Raw genomic sequence first — 19,780 nt, 5'->3', positions numbered from 1 at the left:
GAAAATTCACAATCCAGTGTAGGAAATGGAAACCTCAGGAAGTAATTAACTGCTGTAGTGTGCTGCACACTAAATAAATGTAAACATAGTATATCAAATACAAAAGCTGACATACATACAAAAAGTTGGTGTGAGAAATGAGAAGTGTTAGATGATTCTTGTTATCGTGGAAGTAATGGAAACCCCTTTGTGGAACGCATCAAGGGCACATCAGGATAGTTAATGCCTAGTGAAAAAGGGAAATACTTAGCAACTTTCTTAAGGTCTCATGATTGATATGTAGTCAAGTTGGCACTAGCACCCAGCTTTTTTGCTTCCTAATTAACACTCTCTTCTTGATGTTTCATTCTAAAGTTTTTGCTGTTATGTGCCGTGGAGTTGGTTCTGACTCATAGCAACCCTGTACAGGGTTTCCGAGGCTGTAATATTTACAGGAGAAGAAAGCCTCATCTTTCTCCAGTGGAACAGCTGGTAGTTTTGAACTGCTGACTGTGAGGTTAGCAGCCTGATTCATGACCACTATGCTACCAGAGTAGTATTTAATAAAAGGCATAGAATGTGATGGGACATTTTCTTAGGGGACAATGGTTGCTCAGTGGTAGAATTCTGACCTTCCAAGTGGGAGACCTAGGTTTGATTTCCAGCCAATGAACATCATTGGCAGCCATCACTCATCTGTCGGTGGGGGCTTGAATGATGTTGAATAAGTCTCAGCTTCCCAATGAAGATGGACTAGGAAGAAAAGCCCGGCAATCTACTTCAATAATCAGCCCGTGAAGATCCATGGATCACAACGGTCTGATTTGCAAATGGTCCTGGAAATGGCACAGAATAGACAGCATTTCTTTCCACTGAGTCAGGGGTCATCATGAGTGTGGGGCTGACTCAGCAGCAGCTAACATCACCTTCTCAGTGTTCATCCAACACAGATTTGTTTTTCCTCTGCTCTTTTCCAGTGTTCCAAGATGTCCACGTTATGATATTCGTTGGATTTGGCTTCCTCATGACATTCTTGAAGAAATATGGCTTCAGCAGTGTGGGCATCAACTTATTGATTGCTGCTCTGGGCCTCCAATGGGGCACAATTGCTCAGGGCATCCTGCACAGCCATGGACAGAAAGTTCACATTGGAATAAAAAAGTGAGCATCCCTCCTGTTTCAGCCATTAAGTTTTCTGAACAATTGTTGCTCTACCTAGCGTCCTGTCACCCCAGTTCTGAACTGGCTGGAAAATCGTCCTTCTTTGGTAATAGAACATTGTCAGAATCAAATATTCCAAACCAATGCCTTACTCAACTGAGTTTGACTTTCAAGTTCAAGAAATCCTCTTCATAAAATTACTATTTCTTCCTTCTCAGATACAAGAGAAAAGAATGTACCATTAGTTATTCTTCTAAAATTGTATTTTAAATGTTCTTGTTGTGCAACAGTAAACTATCACTCCATGAAATAATCCATTTATCAGATCAGAAAATAAATAAATTAAAACCCTAACAAAAAAGAAATGATAAAGTAAAAACAAAAGAAACGTAGAACAACGAAGCAATATCTGTTGAGGGTAAGAGATGAGTGAGTAAGTTGGGAGGATAAGAGTAGGCCTGGGATGCTGGTGGAGAGAGGAACCTTTCTTTCACTCTAGGTAAGATGATGATATAATTTATTAGAGTCCCTAGTTCGGGGTGATGAATGTCCAGCCCACAAGTCACATAAGACCCACAAATCATTTGGTCTGGGCCTGCCAAGGCAACCACAGTAACAGCCATCACTTGGTGGTGGTGTTGATTATGGGCCATGGAGTTGGTTCCGAATAGTGACCATGTGCAGGGCTTCTGAGGCTATAAATGTTCATGGAAGCAGAAAGCCTCATCTTTCTCCTGCAGAATCACTGGTAGTTTTGAACTGCTGACTGTGAGATGAGCAGCCTAACTTGTAACCACTCTGCTACCAGGGCATCTCAGCCATCACATTAGGGGTGAGTTAAGTAAATGTTCAACCAAATACAGCAGGGTAATTTTTAAGTTGATAATTTTGTATGGACCATTGAATGATGTTATAAATTTTGTCTGAAAAAAGGTCCCCCACCCCTGCCCTAGGTAGTGCAAATGGTTAAAGCACTTGAGTACAAACCAGAAGGCTGGAGTTTCCAGCCCACTCAGATGTGCCTCATAAGAAAGGCCTGGATATCTTCCAAAAAACTGAGCCATTGAAAACTCTGTGGAGAACAGTTCTACCCTCACACGCCTGATGTCGCCATGAATCAGATTTGATGGCTTACAGTTTTAAGTATGCATTTATTGTTTTTCATTTGAGTCTTTATTTTCTCTTCAGCATGATAAATGCAGACTTCAGCACAGCTACAGTTTTGATTTCTTTTGGAGCTGTCCTGGGAAAAATAAGCCCAATCCAAATGTTGATCATGACCATTATTGAAATTGCTGTCTTTGCTGGCAACGAATATCTTGTTGGTGAGATATTCAAGGTAAGGATTAAAGGATTTATACTTCTCTGGTTTTGAGCACCCCTTCGGGCAATAACACATAGCAAGTGCTCACTGATAGGATAAACCTGTCTGACACCAGAACTTAAAGTTTGGTCAAAGTGATTCCACAACAAATAGTAAGAATTAGCCAAAATTTGTTGAGTGTCTTTTGTTTACTTGGGTTTTTAGGTGGTTGTTGTTAAAGGCTCATGGTGACCTTATATAGCATTTCTAATGAGTTATTGGTGGGTTCGAACTGCCGGCTTTGCAGATAGCAGTCCAGTGCTTATCCTACAGCACCACACCAGGACTTTACATACCTTGTCTTCTTTCATCTTTTCAACACTGTAATGTAGGTTTTATTGTTGTTACTATTTATACAGATAATCACAGACTTTGCTAAGTTTGATTCACACCCAGATTTGTTTTCTAACTCCACAAGTCTTTTCATTACACTCTGTTGCCATGGAGTCCTTGTATGGTACTGTAGAATAAGCATTAGACTGCTAACCACAACATCAGCAATTCAAAACCAGCAGCTACTCCTTGGAACTGACTCCATAGCACTTAACAACAAGGATGTTGCCTACCAATAATCATTTCCAATTTACAATTTAGCTACTAGATGAATGAGCCCTGGTGCTGTAGGATGAGCACTAGACTGATAACCACAAGGTCCATGGTTCAAGCCCATCAGCTGATTTTGGAAACACTATAAAGTGTTGCTATGTGTCAAATCCAACTTAACTACACACAACAACTGTAACAACCAGGTGAATAGGCTTTTGTTAAGATCCAGGTCAAATTTATTCTTTTCCACAAAAATCCCATTGATTCCCTAAGGATAATTAGAATAGTTTATTTCACTCTCCAAGATTTTTCTTATGATTAACATTTAACTCAACAGCAAATTATTTTTGACAATTTTCTAGATGAGTCAATGAGGCACCAAATAATTGTGTTGTCTATCGTTTACAGAATTTAAAGTCTACTGCAGGAGACAGATATCAGACAAATAACCACACATGTTGTTGTTGTGAAATGTAATAATCAAATGTAATTATTGTTACAAATTGTAATCATTGTTGTTAAGCACCATTGAGTTGGTTCCAACTCATGGTGAACTCTGTACAGGGCTTCTGAGGAGTGACTGGTGGGTTTGAATTGATGACCTTGCTATTAACAGTCCAGCACACCAGGACTTCACAGATTGTAATATATGTTATGAAAAATATGTAGAGGAATTTATGAGAAAGTATAACTAAAAGACCCAATTCAGATTCTAGGGCAGCCTCTCTGAGCTGGGCCTCAAAGATATGTTGGAATTTATCAAACATAAATAAGGAGAAAAGCATTTTAAATCAAGGTATGGGGTCCTGATATGACACTATGGGTTAATGCGTCAGACTGCAAAGCCATTTGAACTGCAAGATCAGTGGTTCAAGCACACCAGCTGCTCCTCGGAAACCCTATACAGGGTCGCTATGGGTTGGTAATCGACTCGACAGCACTTAACAACAGCAAGAACAGAGTTATGGATTAATAACGTGTAACTAAAAGAAAGCCAGTATGGCTTGAGCAAGGAGAAAGGAGTTTATTAGTACAAGATGGGTCTGTCAAGTAATTAGGCCAGATAAAGACCCAATAGGTGGTCTGTAGGGTGGCTGGTGACACAGTGGTTAAGTATTGGACTACTAACTGAAAGGTCAGTGGTTTGAACCTACCAGCCACTCTGCAGGAAATGGATGTGAAAATCTGCGTCCATCAAGATCACAACCTTAGCACCCCAATAGACTTTATCCTTTATCCTTTAGGGTCACTGTGTAATTGGAACAACTTGACAGCAAAAGAATGAGTTGGGTTGTGTTTAATTTAGACTATGTGTGTTGGCCAAATAAAGGTTAAATTTTGGTAGTTCTTTTATGTAAAAATATGAGTATGTGGGCATTTAAAGAGAGACACAATAAAAAAAAGTTTTCTTAATAAAAGATGATGATTTCGTGGGAAGGAAAATTATACAGACTAAAGGTGGGGAGCATCTGGCCTGAGGGTCATCTAAGACTCTTGAAATCATTTTGTCTGGCCTTCCCAAGGCAACTGCAGTTCCAGCCACCACATCGGTGGTGGTGATGTGCTATGGAGTCGGTTCCAACTAATAGCAACCCTGCATAGGGTTTCTAATGCTGTAAATCTTTGGGGGAGCAGAAAGTCTCATCTTACTCCTACAGAGCAGCTGGTTGGTAGTTTCGAACTGCTGACCTTGAGTTCAGCATTTTGACTTGTAAGCACTAGACTACCAGAACTCCTTAGCCATCATGTTAGGGATGAGTTAATTAAATGTTTGACCAAATATGTTGCTGTTGTTAAGTGCTGGCCAGTTGTTTCTAACCCATAGTGATCCTATGTATGGTTTCCAAGGAGTGACTGGTAAGCTTGAACCACCAACCTTGTGGTTCAAATGACTTTGCAGTTCAGTGCATTAGCTCACAGTGTTATACCAGGACTCCTTGATCAAATATAGCTGGCTAATTATTAAGTGGATAAATTTATATGGCCCATGAAAAAAAATAAAAGAGAGAGACAAAAATATACATGCTATTTTTAAAGTCCAAGAATGACTAGTTCCTTCTTCCCACACTCGTGAAACCCCTGCCATCATGAAATAAGTCAAGTTCTCCCAGATGGAAAGTGGCTTAATGGTGGCTGAGAAGCTAAAGATTGCCGACATTTCTACTGACATGAATATAGTTTTGTTCCCAAGACGTCACTCCAACAAAGTGTGGCTTTTTGAGGGTAATACATCTGTCATCAACAACAACAATAATAATATAACCAGGAGACCCTTTTAACTTCAATTTGAAAATCTTAAATAAATAAATTTGTATCATTTCCATGCTTTCAGAAGTATAAAGCATGAAACAGTCCTGTAGAGACAGAAAACACAAAAATTTGAGCCAAATTCATTCTATCTGAAAGAGAGATATAAATATATGTATAAATATAAATACCTCTCTTTAATTGAGTTCTGGGCATCAGCTGGTTCTCTTACTTTTATACACCAAAGTGGTAAAAGAAATGGGAAAATTTGGCTTTTAACCCATCATGTCTTTGAGTTCCAATTATGTGAGCTTTAACCATGCTATGCTAAGTGAATGCAAAGCATCTTTATTAAGTAACAAAAGCAGCACATAGCTGAGGATTTCCCTTATCTGGAGAAGTAACTTAACATGTATTTATTGCCCACTAAAACACTGGACGGCAAGGCTGGTTTTAACCACAATATCACCAGTTCAAACTCACCAGCCACTCTTTAGAAACTATATACAGGGTCTTTATGAGTTGGAACCGATTCAAAGGTACTTAACAACAAGAATCTTAACACTTTACAAGCATTGTCTCATTTAAATCTCAACTATGTTATATAGTTTTTCACTTTTACAGAACTTGAGATTGATAGAAATGTAGTAACTTGTCTAAATTCACATCACAAAAATATATAAAGCTAGAACTGAAAGCAAGTTACTTGTATTCCAAAGCCTCTGTTTTCCAATTTACTGCCTTTTTTTATCCTCCTTTGTCTTCCTATCACTCTTAAAGTTTGCAACCAATGAAGTAGTTATTTCATTGACTGTCCTCCTGTGGTGAGAGTCTGTTTCATTTTTATTGTTGTGTCCCCCAGGCCTCTGATATTGGGGCATCGATGACGATCCATGCCTTTGGTGCCTACTTTGGCTTGACCGTAGCACGCATCTTATACAGACCTGGCCTGAGAGGAGGGCATGATAATGAAGAATCTGTGTACCACTCAGACTTGTTTGCAATGATTGGTAAGTAGAAATAAAATGGCCTGGGTCATGTCTATTTGGTTAGACACAAGGGGAGGTTAATTCCATCACAGGTGTGAAGACATTCCCGGGGGCATCCTTGAATACTACTTTTGCTTAAACTGGCTCTCTGTACCTCCTTTTCTCTTAAATGTTGTTATTAGCTGTCATAGAGTCAGCCCCAACTCTCAGCAACCCCATCCAAAATGTGATCAGACTATTGTGAGCCATAGGATTTCTATTGACTTATTTTACAGGAGTAAAACGCCAAGTCTTTCTTTTAGTCTGTATTTGCTGACAGTTGTTCAACATTACAACAACACACAAGACTCTGCTGACTAGCAGCGTGGTGATTTGGTCAGAAATTGAACCTGAGTATCTGGTATGAATGTGAAGAATTCTCCCAATGAGCCACCAAAGACTGCTCCCAACTATTAGATAACTAACCCAAAAAGTACAGACACTCCCAATGCCTGAGGTAAATTGCATCCTTCAGATTGTCATTATTTTCCGAGCTAACATCCTTTTTGGGGTTTACTGCAGGCACTCTTTTCCTCTGGATATTTTGGCCCAGTTTTAATTCTGCCATTGCTGAAGCCGGGGACAAGCAGTACCTGGCCATCGTAAACACCTACTTGTCTCTCGCAGCCTGTGTGCTCACAAGCTATGCGTTCTCCAGCCTTGTTGAGCATGGAGGGAAGCTTGATATGGTAAGGACCCTATTCACTGCTGGGGAAATTTCCTTTAGCAATGTAACAGTTGCTCAGAGGAGTCAGCCATGGCTGCATCATTACTAAGGCAATACCCTCTAGATTTTTTTTTTTTTTTTTTAGTTAAAAGAAAAAGAGTACATATTCACTCATTTATTCAATAAATTTGCACACTGGTAAGTTACAAAGTACTCTCAAAGAGTTAATATTCTAGTACAGAATATGTTATTCTTCATGCTATCAAGTTAGTTCTGACTCATAGCGACCCTGAATAGGGTTTCTAAGGATCAGTTGGTGTGTTTGAACTGCTGGCTATGCAATTAGCAGTCCAGTGCTTATCCTACAGTGCCATATCAAGACTCAGACTTAAGGTATATTTCTTTATAACTAACTGCCTCCAATTTCTTAGAAAAATCTTCCTTAAGAAACATGTTTTTTTAAGAACAGAAAAGGAAAATGAGATGGTTCAAAATGCATCTGTTTTCTACATGTCAAATATTTCTTCCAAAGAAATAATAATTAATGTAATGTAGCTCTGGTAGCATAGTGGTTACGAATTGGGCTGCAAACTTTAAGGTCAGCAGTTCAAAACTACCAGCTGTTCCACAGGAGAAAGATGAGGCTTTCTGCTCCCATAAAGATTTAGAGCCTCAGAAACCCTGTACAGGGTCGCTATGAGTCAGAACCGACTCTTCAGCACATAACCACCACCACCACCAGGATCCTGAAAAGCTAAAAATAAATCAGGTGGAAAATGAGAGAAATTCTAATTAGTTTTTTAGTTAACATTATTATACTGATGTGAATCTTCTAGTTTGTGATTATGCAAGGTGTTAGTATTGAGGAAAACTGGGTGGGAGAGATACATGAAAACTCTAGTATTTTTATAACTTTACATAAGTCTAAAATTATTAAAAATGAAAAGTTTAATATTTATCTCCCAAGTTGGTGTTTTGAGGTTCATACCTGTGAGCTAAAGAAATGACCTTCAAGTTGGAGTGTTCCTGAGATCAGTCATTCATTCCCCTTTTCTGGCCTGAGGGAGGAAAAGGGTTTTCTTTTTTTCAGTGTGATTAAAGACATGTATTAAATCCTCTACAAATTTTCTCAAGAGAGACAAATGGAAAAAGTGAAAAACAAAATCATATATGCACAGCTCAGTGGTTCTTTTTTAAAAATACTAATAACGTCTCCCCTTCAATAAATGGGTTCCCCTTTCCTCGGTATAGGAAAACTGAGAAAGAAGCTGCTAGGTAAAGTGTAGCATGTCAAAGTGTCTCCATTACCTCTTTAGATATCGGAATATAGTCGACAATACAGGGCACACAGCAGTCAGAGGTTGCTTTTTATCCTGATTACTAGAAATACATCCTAAGAGTCTCACACTGCTCCAGTGTACAATCCACCCTCACACAGTAACTTGTCCTGTTGATTTCTGGAAATTTCTACCACTAATAGTCATTCTGGACTGATTACTCATCTACTGTCAAAGAGTACTGGGAAGAAATATATGAGTGCCAACTGCTTGGAAGAAACATCTGTAAATACAAAAAATTCTCTTTAAAAAAAAAAAAAAAAAAGTAATTAACTCCTTGAACTAAGACCATGCTAGGAATCCTCTGAACTCAAGATTCTTCCCATCCTTCTTCGCTTCACCTCATCCATGTTTCTGTCCTCCACACAGGTTCACATTCAGAATGCCACCCTTGCTGGAGGAGTTGCTGTGGGCACTTGTGCAGACATGGCAATTAAACCATATGGCTCAATGATCATTGGTAGCATTGCAGGAATTGTCTCTGTGATTGGGTTTAAGTTCCTGACTGTAAGTACTGCAGACCTTCTAAGTCAAACTTTGAATCTCTCCATCACCATCTTCTCACCTTTCACTAGCAGAGCAAAACTATGAGGTTTCCTTTTATAACCACCACTGTGAACCATTCACTTTTCTTTAAAAAATACAACTCACATTCCAGTGGTTTGTACCTTTTTCCTGACTTCCTCTTGTGTAAAGAATCTGATGTCAATTATTTATAGCTTAGTATGAACTGAGTGTTAAATACTTGTGTAACTTTCCTGAGGAGCAGTTTCATTGAAGTGTGTGGTTGTTTCTTTATTTTGTATAATTAAGGACTCTGTGTTGTTTTAAGGGAATTTCAGATGTCATCAGTAGGTGAAACAATGGCTTACCTTCATATCCATCTACTACAGATGATAGTGGTCAGTTTTGCCATCAGTATACTCAGATTCTTTGACTGAAGTAGGTTTCAGATATGGATGAGAGAATGGTCTGTAAGGAAAATGAGTCCTGTACTTTCATTTTACTTCCAGCTATGTTGTTGTTAAGTGCTGCTGAGTTGGTTCTGACTCATAGTGACCATGTATAATGTTTCCAGGAATGACTTATGGATTTCAGCTGTGGGCTTTATGGTTAGCAGTCCAGTGCTTATCTTACAAGGCCACACCAATACTAATCCCTCCTCTTTTCACAATTCTAGCCACTTGTTGCTACTAAACTAAGGATTCAAGACACATGTGGGGTCCATAACCTGCACGGTTTGCCTGGAGTGATAGGAGGTCTTGCAAGCATTGTGGCTATCGCCATGGGAGCATCTAGCACGTGAGTGAAAGAATCATTTTCATCCAACAATGAAACAGTTTTCTTTTAAGCAATCCAGGCCACTGTTCATAAATATTATCTTTACTGTAGTCTGAGAGATACAAATGGGAGAATAGAATTGAATTGAAAGAGGTGTTTTAACTGGCGTTATTAACTTATTTTTTAAATTTATGATGATAATTTAGACATCTTTACCTTAGTGAACTATCTCCTAATATTATTACTATTGTTGAGTGCCATCAAGTCCATTCTGATTCATATCAATGCTATTGACAACAGAAGATAATGCTGCCTGATCCTGCACCAGACTCACAATCATTGCTATATCTGAGTTCATCATTTCCTAGTAATTAGGGGAATTAGATTACCACAGTCAGATCACTGTCAACTTGCTCTTTTCCTTGATACTGACAAAATTGAGGAATAGGTATATGTGAATAAAATAAACAATCATTTCCATTGAACCTACAGCAAAGAAGAACGAGGTAATATAATGTGGGAAGCATTTGGGTGTTAGAAATTAAGAAGCCTGACATAGAGTTACAACTCTGCTGTTATTTAAGTGGCTTTAGACAAGTCAGTCGATCTCTCTGGTTCCCAGTGTTGTCTTCTATAACATGAATGAATTATATTATTTATCCTTTAATATCTCTAAAATCTCTACTAGCTCTGACAGGCTGAGATTCTTCTCACTGGGGACATGGAGAGGTGATGACGTAGTGTTTAGCTAAATAACCAAAGAAACAGCTAGGCCCAGGAGTCCTGGAATTCTAGTGTGGCACTGTACATTAATGCACTAGACTGCAAAGTCAGCTTAAACTGCAAGATGGGCAGTTCGAGTTCACCAGTCGCTCCTTGGAAACTCTATGAGGGTTGGAACTGACATGATAGTACTTAATACCAACAAACCCTGGAGAATGAAAGTGATAAGTCATCAGTTGTCCTGTTTATACAATAAACAATAACAAATAAACAATTTGACTATCATCTAAGCAGAAAGCTAGAAAAATTATGTTGTTGTTAAGTGTCAGTGAATTGGTTCCAACTTGTATCAACCCTGTATGTGGTTTACTAGGAGTGGTAGGTGAGCTTGAACCACCTATCTTGTGGCTCAAACCGACCTTGCAATTCAGTGTATTAACCCATAGCACCTCACCAAGACTTCAGAAAGACCATAGAGTCCAGGTTATGAAGAAATCCACTCAATTTTAAAAACAAATTGAAATCATGAAGAAAAGGTAAAAGTGTGCTTGAAAAGGGTAAGTACTTAATTAGAATTGGATAATTTGAAAAGAAAAACTTACCTTCCATTTTAAAAGTTTAGAATTTAACCTCATTGACATCAGTAGTGAAAAAGGTAAATAAAACTTATCTGAATATAAAGTTTTATTTCTCTTCCTTGTGTAAGATTGATCCATTTCTTCTTGGTTTGTTGTTGTTGTTAGGTGCCAGAGTCGGTACCGACTCATAGTGACCTTATGCATAGCAGAACAAAACACTGCCCAATCCTGGGCCAACCTCATTACTGTTGCAACTCTTGAGCCCATTGATTCTGCGACTTTGCCAATCCATCTCCCTGGGGGGTCTTCCTCTTTTTATCTGTCCCTCCACTTTACCAAACATGAGATCCTTCTCCATTGACTGGTTCCTCCTGACAATATGTCCAAAGTATGAGAGATGAAGTTTGGCCATCCTGGCCTCCAAGGAGCACTCTGGCTGCACTTCTTCCAACACAGATCTGTTGGTTCTGTTAGCAGCCCATGGCACTTTCAATATTCTCCTCCAACACCATAACTCAAAAGCATCAATTCTTCTCCGGTCTTCCTTATTCACTGTCCAGCTTTCGCATATATATGAGGTTATTGAGAATACCATGGCTTGGGTCAGGCGCACCTTAGTCCTCAAGCTGACATCTTTGCTCTTCAACACTTTAAAAAGGCCTCCTTGGTAGTTTCTTTTTTTTTAACCCTTTTGTACATTTGGAGGTCAAACCCATTGAGAAATACGTATACTTTCTTTTGGTTCTCTCCAGGACCTAACTTAACAGGTTGTTGAAACCAAACACTAACGTTTTTCAACATACACTAAGCACATGAAAACAGGAGTCAATGAGCTCAGCTCCTAAATTTTATTTTGTGCACACAATGCAAACACTCTAAGTGGTGATTTGTTGTTGTTGTTGTTAAGTGCTGGAGAAAATCCTGAGCATCATGCCTAGACCAGTTTCATAGATGTAATAAAACATATTTATCTAGCTCTCATAAACTCAGCCTCTCTAGGTGGGCTACCTTTGGGTAGTTCCATGGTTGAGGTCCAGTTTTTCACTGAACAATTTTTAGCAACACAGGCTCAACTTACTCAGCAGGATCAGCAAACCTTGAAAGACTCATTCATGTGGCTAAATTCACTTATGTCTCACACCAGATGTTTATTCAAATGAGTCTGTTCAGATTAATAAAATGCAAATCAGATTTCTTGGTAATCATGTTGTTGTTACGTGCCAATGAGTTGGTTCAGACTTAATGTGACCGTCTCTAGAGTTTCTATGGAGTAGCTGGTAGTTTGAACCACCAAACTTGTGGTTAGCAGTTCAGTACTTGTTGTCAGTTCTACACCAAGGGGCTTGGTAAGTATAGAACAAAGGAAAATTAATATTCTTGAAGGATATTTTTGTTAAACTGGGTTTAACAGAGTTGTTGAAACTAACAACTCTGTTAAACCCAGTTACAAACGTGTCTGATCATGGAACATTTCTTACTTTTTTTAATGATTTGCATGTTTATTCAAATTATGTTCAGATATGTGTATCTACTATTCAAAGAAGAAGAGAGGATAAAGTTCACTTTTTAATAAAAGCATCTAATGTCACCATTTGGTTTGTTGTTTTCTTGTTTGTTTGTTTTTACTGAATTTTTTAAAACAAATTTCTAAGCCCATAGCCTATAAAAACAAACAAACAAAAACTCTTGGTCTCCTTTAAGTTCTCCAAATCCTTCAAAATCTATTGTTGTTAAGTTCCATCAAGTAGGTTCTAACTCATAGAGGCCTTATATCCGGTTTCCAATGAGGGGCTGGTGAGTTCGAACTGTCGACTTGCAAATTAAAAAAAGAAGGGGAAGAAATCTAAGTTTAGTGCATTCTCTTGCTTGAACGATGAAGTTGAATCACCAGCAAACTCTCATTTTCTAGCTGTTGTTTTCTGGACTCTGTCAGTCTTTCAACAGCTATTAGTTGCCTTATATGCATAAGGTACTTTGGTAGCATCAAAGGAGATACATTCCTAGTTCATTTGTAACTCATGTAACATTTCCTTTTATTATTATTATTATTACATTCTTCCATTCCTGAAGCCATGACCTTCTTTTCACTAATTTTATTTTAACACAGTTACTTCTAAGATGACATGTAAAATTTTACTTTATTATCTTCAGTGACTTTTCTCTGTACTCTATGCTGGGATGGATCACAATTAGAAGGCCTAGGTATAGACTTATAAAGAGATTAATGGTATGGCGCTGTAGGATCAGCAGTGGATTGTGAACCACAAGGTCAGCAGTTGAAACCCACCAGTTGCTCCATGGAAACCCTATACGGGGTTACTATGAGTCAAGTCGTTGACTCAATGGCACTTAACTACAACAACAAAGAGATTAGCTTTGCTAACCTTATTGATCATAGTAATTGTCGTCACTGAAATGAAGTGAGGAAAGACAGGAACCTAATTTTGTTTTGAGCATTACTGTATCCTTGGTACCTAGATGTGAGGTTTAAATATTTGTTGACTAAATCATAAAAGGGATCAGAACCTGGTACCACATTGTTAGTTTTGAACCCTTTCTAAAGATCTTCTGATCATTTCTCAAGACAAATCAAAAGATTGTTCTTGATTAAATGTTTCTAAGAGAAAAAAAATTTTAATCACTGCTCAAAAGTTTCAAAGAAAATAAAAATATGAAAGTAAAGGCAAATCATAATGCTTACATTTGTTACTGTGTAATGCTGTACTCTGGTCAGAAGATGGCAGGCATCTATGCCTTTAAAATGTGAGGTTAGTTTGCTGGTATCCAGGAAAACCATGCTTCTCTTTGTTTGCTTTCCTAGGTCTACCATGGTCAATCAGGCTTTTGCACTGGGTGCTTCTATCGGAACAGCAATTGTTGGAGGGCTGATTACAGGTCAGCATTAGAAGTAATCATTTCCCTGTGTCCTGTGCTCTTCCCTCATTTAACTAATAAATAGGATAATCTGGCAGTAAGTTACCATGCAAGCACAAAATGAGTTTATAATAGTATTCTAACTACTATTCACATATATTTTCCTTTTCAGCATCATAACATGTCATTTTACCTTCCCCTGCCTTCACAGGTGTAATTCTTTTATTACCTCTCTGGGAGCAGCCTTCTGACTGGGACTGCTACAATGACTCTGTTTATTGGGAGGTATTGTACAGTCCTCTTAAATCCCTTGGTAACATAAATGATTAAGCGTTCTGTTACTAGCTAAAAGGTTGGTGGTACAGGGATGGGCAACTTGGACATTGGCTACCCAAATTGGGGGTGGCTACAAAGGCAAGGAGCTCTGGTAGCGTAGTGGCTACGAATCAGGCTGTGAACCTTAAGGTCAGCGGTTCGAAACTACCAGCCGCTCCACGGGAGAAAGATGAGGCTTTCTACTCCCGTAAAGATTTACACCCTCGGAAACCCTGTACAGGGTCGCTATGGGTCGGAACCGACTCGACGGCACTTAACAACAACAACAACAACAAAGGCAAGAAGTGACTGGCTTACAAGCCTTCAAGAGGGAACCTAGATCCAGAGGGCATGGAGGAAGGTAGAATCTCCACTGAGTAGTATCCAATCTGTCTAGGCAGGTTGATGAAAGGAAATGAGGATAGGTCTGTTGAGATACAATAGTGAATAATTGTTATCAGCACTGATTGTGATATTTGCAAATGTAAAGGTAGACTCTGCAGTCTAAGAGTAGAGGTCCCTGGGACCAGGAAGAAAGAAGAGTGTAGAGCAGGACCCTACTCAGAGAAGCAGTGATGCCTGAGATGGAGGCAGAGACAGTGACATGGAGAGATGGAGCAGCTGGGGACTTCAGACACAGAGAGGAAGAGGGGCTGTGTGCTGACGACCGGGGGTGGGGGGGGGGCGGGCAGGCGGGCAGAGTTTATACCCTTTTATTGGTTGATGATGCATGGAGGGGATTGCAACCATGGCAATGAAATGATATATGATAGGATGAATGTAAAACTAATGTTCTCCCATGTAAACTATCACATAATTCACAATAAAACATTAAAAAAGAAACAATTATTTTGGTTCCAAAATAAATTCTCTACAGCTGTTTAAAAGAAAAAAAAAAAAAAAGGTTGGTGGTTAACAACTCCCCAAAGGAGCCTCGAAAGAAAGGCTGGAGATAAGCTTCCAAAAATTTAGCCTTTGAAAACTCTATGGAGCACAGTCCTATTCTAACACCCATGGGGTCGCCATGAGTTGGAATCCACTTGATGAGAACCAATTTCAGCAGTTGGTACAGCATTTCACACAAGAATTTCAGTGATGACTCCACTAGTGAAATTTTGCTTGCCTCAAACCTAGATATCTGTGTGAAAGCCATGTTATGGAATTGAATAAACTCCATATTTATAGAGGCTAAGAAATGTATTCAGGCTGATAATATCAGAAGTTATGTTTTTTACCAATGCAAAAACTAGATGAGAAAAATGACAGAATTCAGGTGACAAATGCCCTCCTACTCCTCTAAGAGCAATAGAAGAGCTACTCATAAAAATAATAGAGACTCTGGTCAATAGTGTGGGATTTTATTTGTTGTTGTTGTTGTTGTTGTTATATGCCATGGAGTCAGTTCCAACTCATAGCAACCCTCTTCAGGGTTTTGGAATCTGTAAATTTTTATCGGAGCAGAAAGCCTCATCTTTCACCAGCGGAACAGCTGGTAGTTTCCAACTGCTAACTGTGAGATTAGCAGCCCGATTCATAATTATACCATATGTAAAAGTAGGCAAAAACAGGTAAAGTATGTAATATTGAAGGATCTCAGTGAATACCCATCAAGAGGTTAGTATTATTACAGGTGTTATATAAATAACAAAGTATCAGTCGCCCTCTGTTCTTCTATTTCTCCCTCTATTTCATTAACATTTCTACCCTCTCCCCCTGTTTTTTCTTTTTTCCTGCAAAGCTTAAGAGTAACATGCTTGTTGCGCAACATTTTCAGGGAAAACCGGTTTGGGAAATATAGTCATGATGGATGGGTTAAATATTTTAGTTCTTATTTTCCCCACTTCAAACAGTTTTTATTTCTAGTTCTTAATATTAAAACAAACAAACAAAAACCTTTTATTTCAATGGTAACTTTTGGCAGACCCAGTGGGAAAAAAAAAACTGTATAAAGTACCTTAATCTTATTCTCTTTCAAGTTTCCTAGGTTGAGAGACCATGACAATCGCTTCCATGAATATCACAACCATCTGGAACATGAAATATAAGCATCATTCCTATGCTCCAGATTCCGTTCCAATTGTCTGGAATGAAGGCAACATGCAAAGAAAATATGGATCAAAGTGGACAGACCCTGAGTCTCAAAGGCCAATGTGAAAATGAATTTACTTCTAGTGAGATCTCTAAATACTCAGTGATTGTTTAGTGAAGTTTGTGATCCCGTCCCTCCCTCCAAAAAAAACAAAACAGATGGTCAGATGCTTTCTAACCAGGACTCCCAGAATGCCCATGACAGTTTATAGGGTAATACAGGGTGGACATTCCTGTGTATATTTTTGCAATCTTCCCAACAGAGGTAGGATGACATAGAAATCAACACTTCGTAATTATGTCAGCATTTTTTTGTTTGTGGTTTAGGTGAAAGTTTACAGAGTGAATTTTTTTTATTATTCAATTTATACACAGTTTGTTTTGTGACATTGAATGCTATCTCCACAATGCACTCTTCCCACTTTCTTTCTGTATTTACCATTTCCATTCATTCTTTTTCTTATCTCTTCCTGCCTTCTGAGATTTATCTCTGCACAAATGCTGCCCTTTTAATCTTGTATGGCTGCATTTTCTAAGAAGTCCATACTTCTCTGGTTATTGTTCACCATGTAGGCCTGAAAGTTGAGCCTCTGAGTGAGTACAGGTCTGAAGGGTGTCTAAAGACCATAATCTCAGGGATTTCACCAACCTCTATCAGACAAGTAAGCCTGGTCCTTTTATTGTTTTGTGGTTTATTTCCACATATTTCTCCCACCCTATTGTAATCCCTTCCAGATTGTCCAGCAGTGGTAGTTAGGCACCATCTAGTTCCTCTGTTCTCAGGGTCATGGAGCTGGGGTTCACAAGGCCCATTACTCCTTTGGATTAATTGTTTCCATGCATTTTTTACTTTCTTTAGTCTTATTTGCTCTGGATAGGGAGACACCAATAGTTGCGCCTTAGATGACTGTTCATAAGCTTTTAAGATCCCAGTCACTGCTTACCAAAGTAGGATATAGCACATTATCTTGTCTTGTGGACTCTGTGATGCCAATTGGCCATCATGGCCCCTGAGACTATGGGACTATGCTCCCAGGTTTAGTGTTAGGTTAGTTTCTGAACATAGGCACTAAGTCTCAATTCCCAAAGATTATTAAACTAAAACCAAGGAAATCCTAATCGATGCTAAGAAATACGTATAAGAAAAATGAATGAAATGTTCCTAAAAGTAAGGCTTAATATGGTGTTTTTGTAGCTGTGTTTCAATGTTTCAAATGGTCTTATTAGAATGTTATGTCTTTGCTTTAGCATTTATATGCTCACTATTTGCAATGAGAGCTCAGATTCTGCCTAATCAAATTCCATTTTGTATAAAATTTCAGTTGATTAAATGTTATCATAAAATAAGTCTTTAGTCTTCGATTCTTCTTTCTTTAGGGGTTGAAATGCCTTTTAATAATACACATACACATAAATCTATTTTCCACATCTATAAAGGAAAACCTGATCTGAAAACAAACAAAAAATCAATCGATGAATTAAAACCATGGCATTGTAGGTTAATGTGCTGGACTGCAAAGTCTGTTTGAACCACAACGTTGGCAGTTCAAACTCACCAGCTGCTCCTCAGAAATCCTGTACAGGGTTGCTATGGGTGGGAACCGACTTGACAGCACTTAACAACAACAATGACGACAACAACAAAACCCACTGCCATTGAGTGAATTTCAACTCATAGTGACTCTGTATAGGGTTTCTGAGACTGTAAATTTTTATGGGAGCAGAAGCCTCATCTTTCTCCTGAGATGGATTAAGAGTGAATAATCTCTGTTAAAACCAAATGAAATAAAAATGAAAATGATAATAGATTTGAAGAATAGATTCAGGAGACTTTCCATTCAAATGATGAAAAGGCTAGAAGAAGAAAAAGTAACAAATGAAGGAGAGAAAAATAGTAAATAATAAAAGACCATTTGAACATAAGAAAGATTCAAGTCTTCACTATTTAAAGAAGATATGTACTGTTGTGAAAACAAAAGGACTACAAATGGAATTAAATATTAAAACTTTACCCTTTTTAAGAAAGCAGGAGGGATGTATTTAAGTTTGCTTTTATAGTTTTATTTATTGTTGGTGACTGAGTGGTGAGGGGAAGGGAAGTTGAATATATGGTTACTATGCAAGTTCATGCTCAAGTCCTAATCCAGCTCATTAAACATTTGAAAAACATTTTTTGTTTATTTATACCTTATCTTTTCCAAAATATATTTAAGATAGCAAATAATACTCATCTGATTAGAAAATTTGAGTTCTACTTAGATGATCTGTTTCAGGAAGTTCTTGCTATTCTTTGTTCTCATCTAAATCTGAAAGATAAGCAATAATTATTAACTGAAATTCCAGATAGCTTGGTGAAATTTGAGATATTTTCAGGATTCTTCAGCATTTGTTTCAACAAAAGGTCTTCAAGCTATTTACTGTACAAGCTAAGTGGGCTCTTCAATTGCATTAAAAGCCAGTTATTTTCTGGGACAGAGGTAAAGACTGATGTTTATTCAACCTTGGAAAAACATGGCTCTGTGATACAGGGATTGAGGCATAGTCTGAATGGGTAAAAGAAGGGAAATAATGTTAAAATTCTTGGCTGTCTTATGAATATTGGTTTACCTTACCTACTGTTGTAAAATAGACACTTGAGGGGGATAGAAAGAAAAGGTAGAAGTTTTTTTTAACAAAAAGGGGGGAATAGTTAATCTTATAGTCCAGGAATCAGCAAGGGAGAAGAGCATGAGCAGAATGTCAAACCTATCCAGAGAAGCAGCAACACCAGGGATGGAAGCAGAGACAAGGACATGGAGAGAGAAAGCAACTGAGGACTCTAGACTCATGGAAAGAAAAAGGCTGTGTGCTAGCAACAAAGAGGCAGGCTTGCAGGCCTTTTGAGTGTTTAGATGATTATATACTCCTGAGTGTTTTGGTGTACATCAAAAAAAAACACTGAAAAAGGACAACATTCTCAGTAAAGTAAAGGGTAAGTGAAAAAGAGGAAGACCCCAAACGAGATGGACTGATGTGACTACAAAAATGGGTTCAAACATAGCAACAATTGTGAGGATGGTGCAGGACCTGGCAATGTTTCATTGTTATGCACAGGTTCATTATCAGTCTGAACCTAATAACAACACCAGGTAGATAAAATAGTGAACGAAGTAGGAGGTATTTTTCTGGTTACAAAAGAATATCAGTTCTTACCTTGAAAATGCTACAGACTTGAAAAGTTCCCTATTCTGCACAAAGTATACTTTCAAAGAGTAGAATAGAACATACATATTGTAGCATAACATCAAATAAAGTCCATACAGGGGCCTGTACTGTTCCCTAAATCAGGCTTTCTCCTCTGCACTAAATCAAGGAACTAGGGACAGAGCTGTATCTTAACTTGTGTGCTTAACACAATGCTCAGCACACACGCAAGCAGCAATGAAGGGAAAAGCCACATTTTCCATATTGCTTCTGCTTTAATGGTGATCAAAGTGCCAATCTACTCCAAGGAATTCATTTGGATATATATATTCAACAAAATGATTTATTCTGAAATGACTAGTTAAGATTTTTGCAAAATTTTTGTAAACATACAGCCAAATGTCACACTT

The 19,780-nt window shown here is 38.2% G+C and overlaps 1 protein-coding gene across 1 annotated transcript in view; it reads left to right on the top strand.

The window, feature by feature from the left end:
* RHAG (Rh-associated glycoprotein) overlaps positions 1-16,144 on the top strand; it is a 39,871-nt gene extending 23,727 nt beyond the window's left edge. Inside the window, exons 2-10 of the mRNA XM_006860616.1 lie at positions 957-1,140; positions 2,329-2,479; positions 6,159-6,306; positions 6,847-7,013; positions 8,698-8,835; positions 9,509-9,630; positions 13,732-13,805; positions 13,996-14,069; positions 16,076-16,144. Coding sequence (XP_006860678.1) covers positions 957-1,140; positions 2,329-2,479; positions 6,159-6,306; positions 6,847-7,013; positions 8,698-8,835; positions 9,509-9,630; positions 13,732-13,805; positions 13,996-14,069; positions 16,076-16,144 — 1,127 coding nt within the window. The remainder of the gene's footprint in view (positions 1-956; positions 1,141-2,328; positions 2,480-6,158; positions 6,307-6,846; positions 7,014-8,697; positions 8,836-9,508; positions 9,631-13,731; positions 13,806-13,995; positions 14,070-16,075) is intronic.
* The last annotated feature ends 3,636 nt before the right edge of the window (positions 16,145-19,780 follow it).

The sequence above is a fragment of the Chrysochloris asiatica genome, unplaced genomic scaffold, assembly GCF_000296735.1.
Source record: "Chrysochloris asiatica unplaced genomic scaffold, ChrAsi1.0 scaffold00038, whole genome shotgun sequence".
Taxonomy (NCBI): Eukaryota; Metazoa; Chordata; class Mammalia; order Afrosoricida; family Chrysochloridae; genus Chrysochloris; species Chrysochloris asiatica.
Note: the sequence above shows the minus strand (reverse complement) of the source record. Positions and strands in the feature narration are given on the sequence as shown.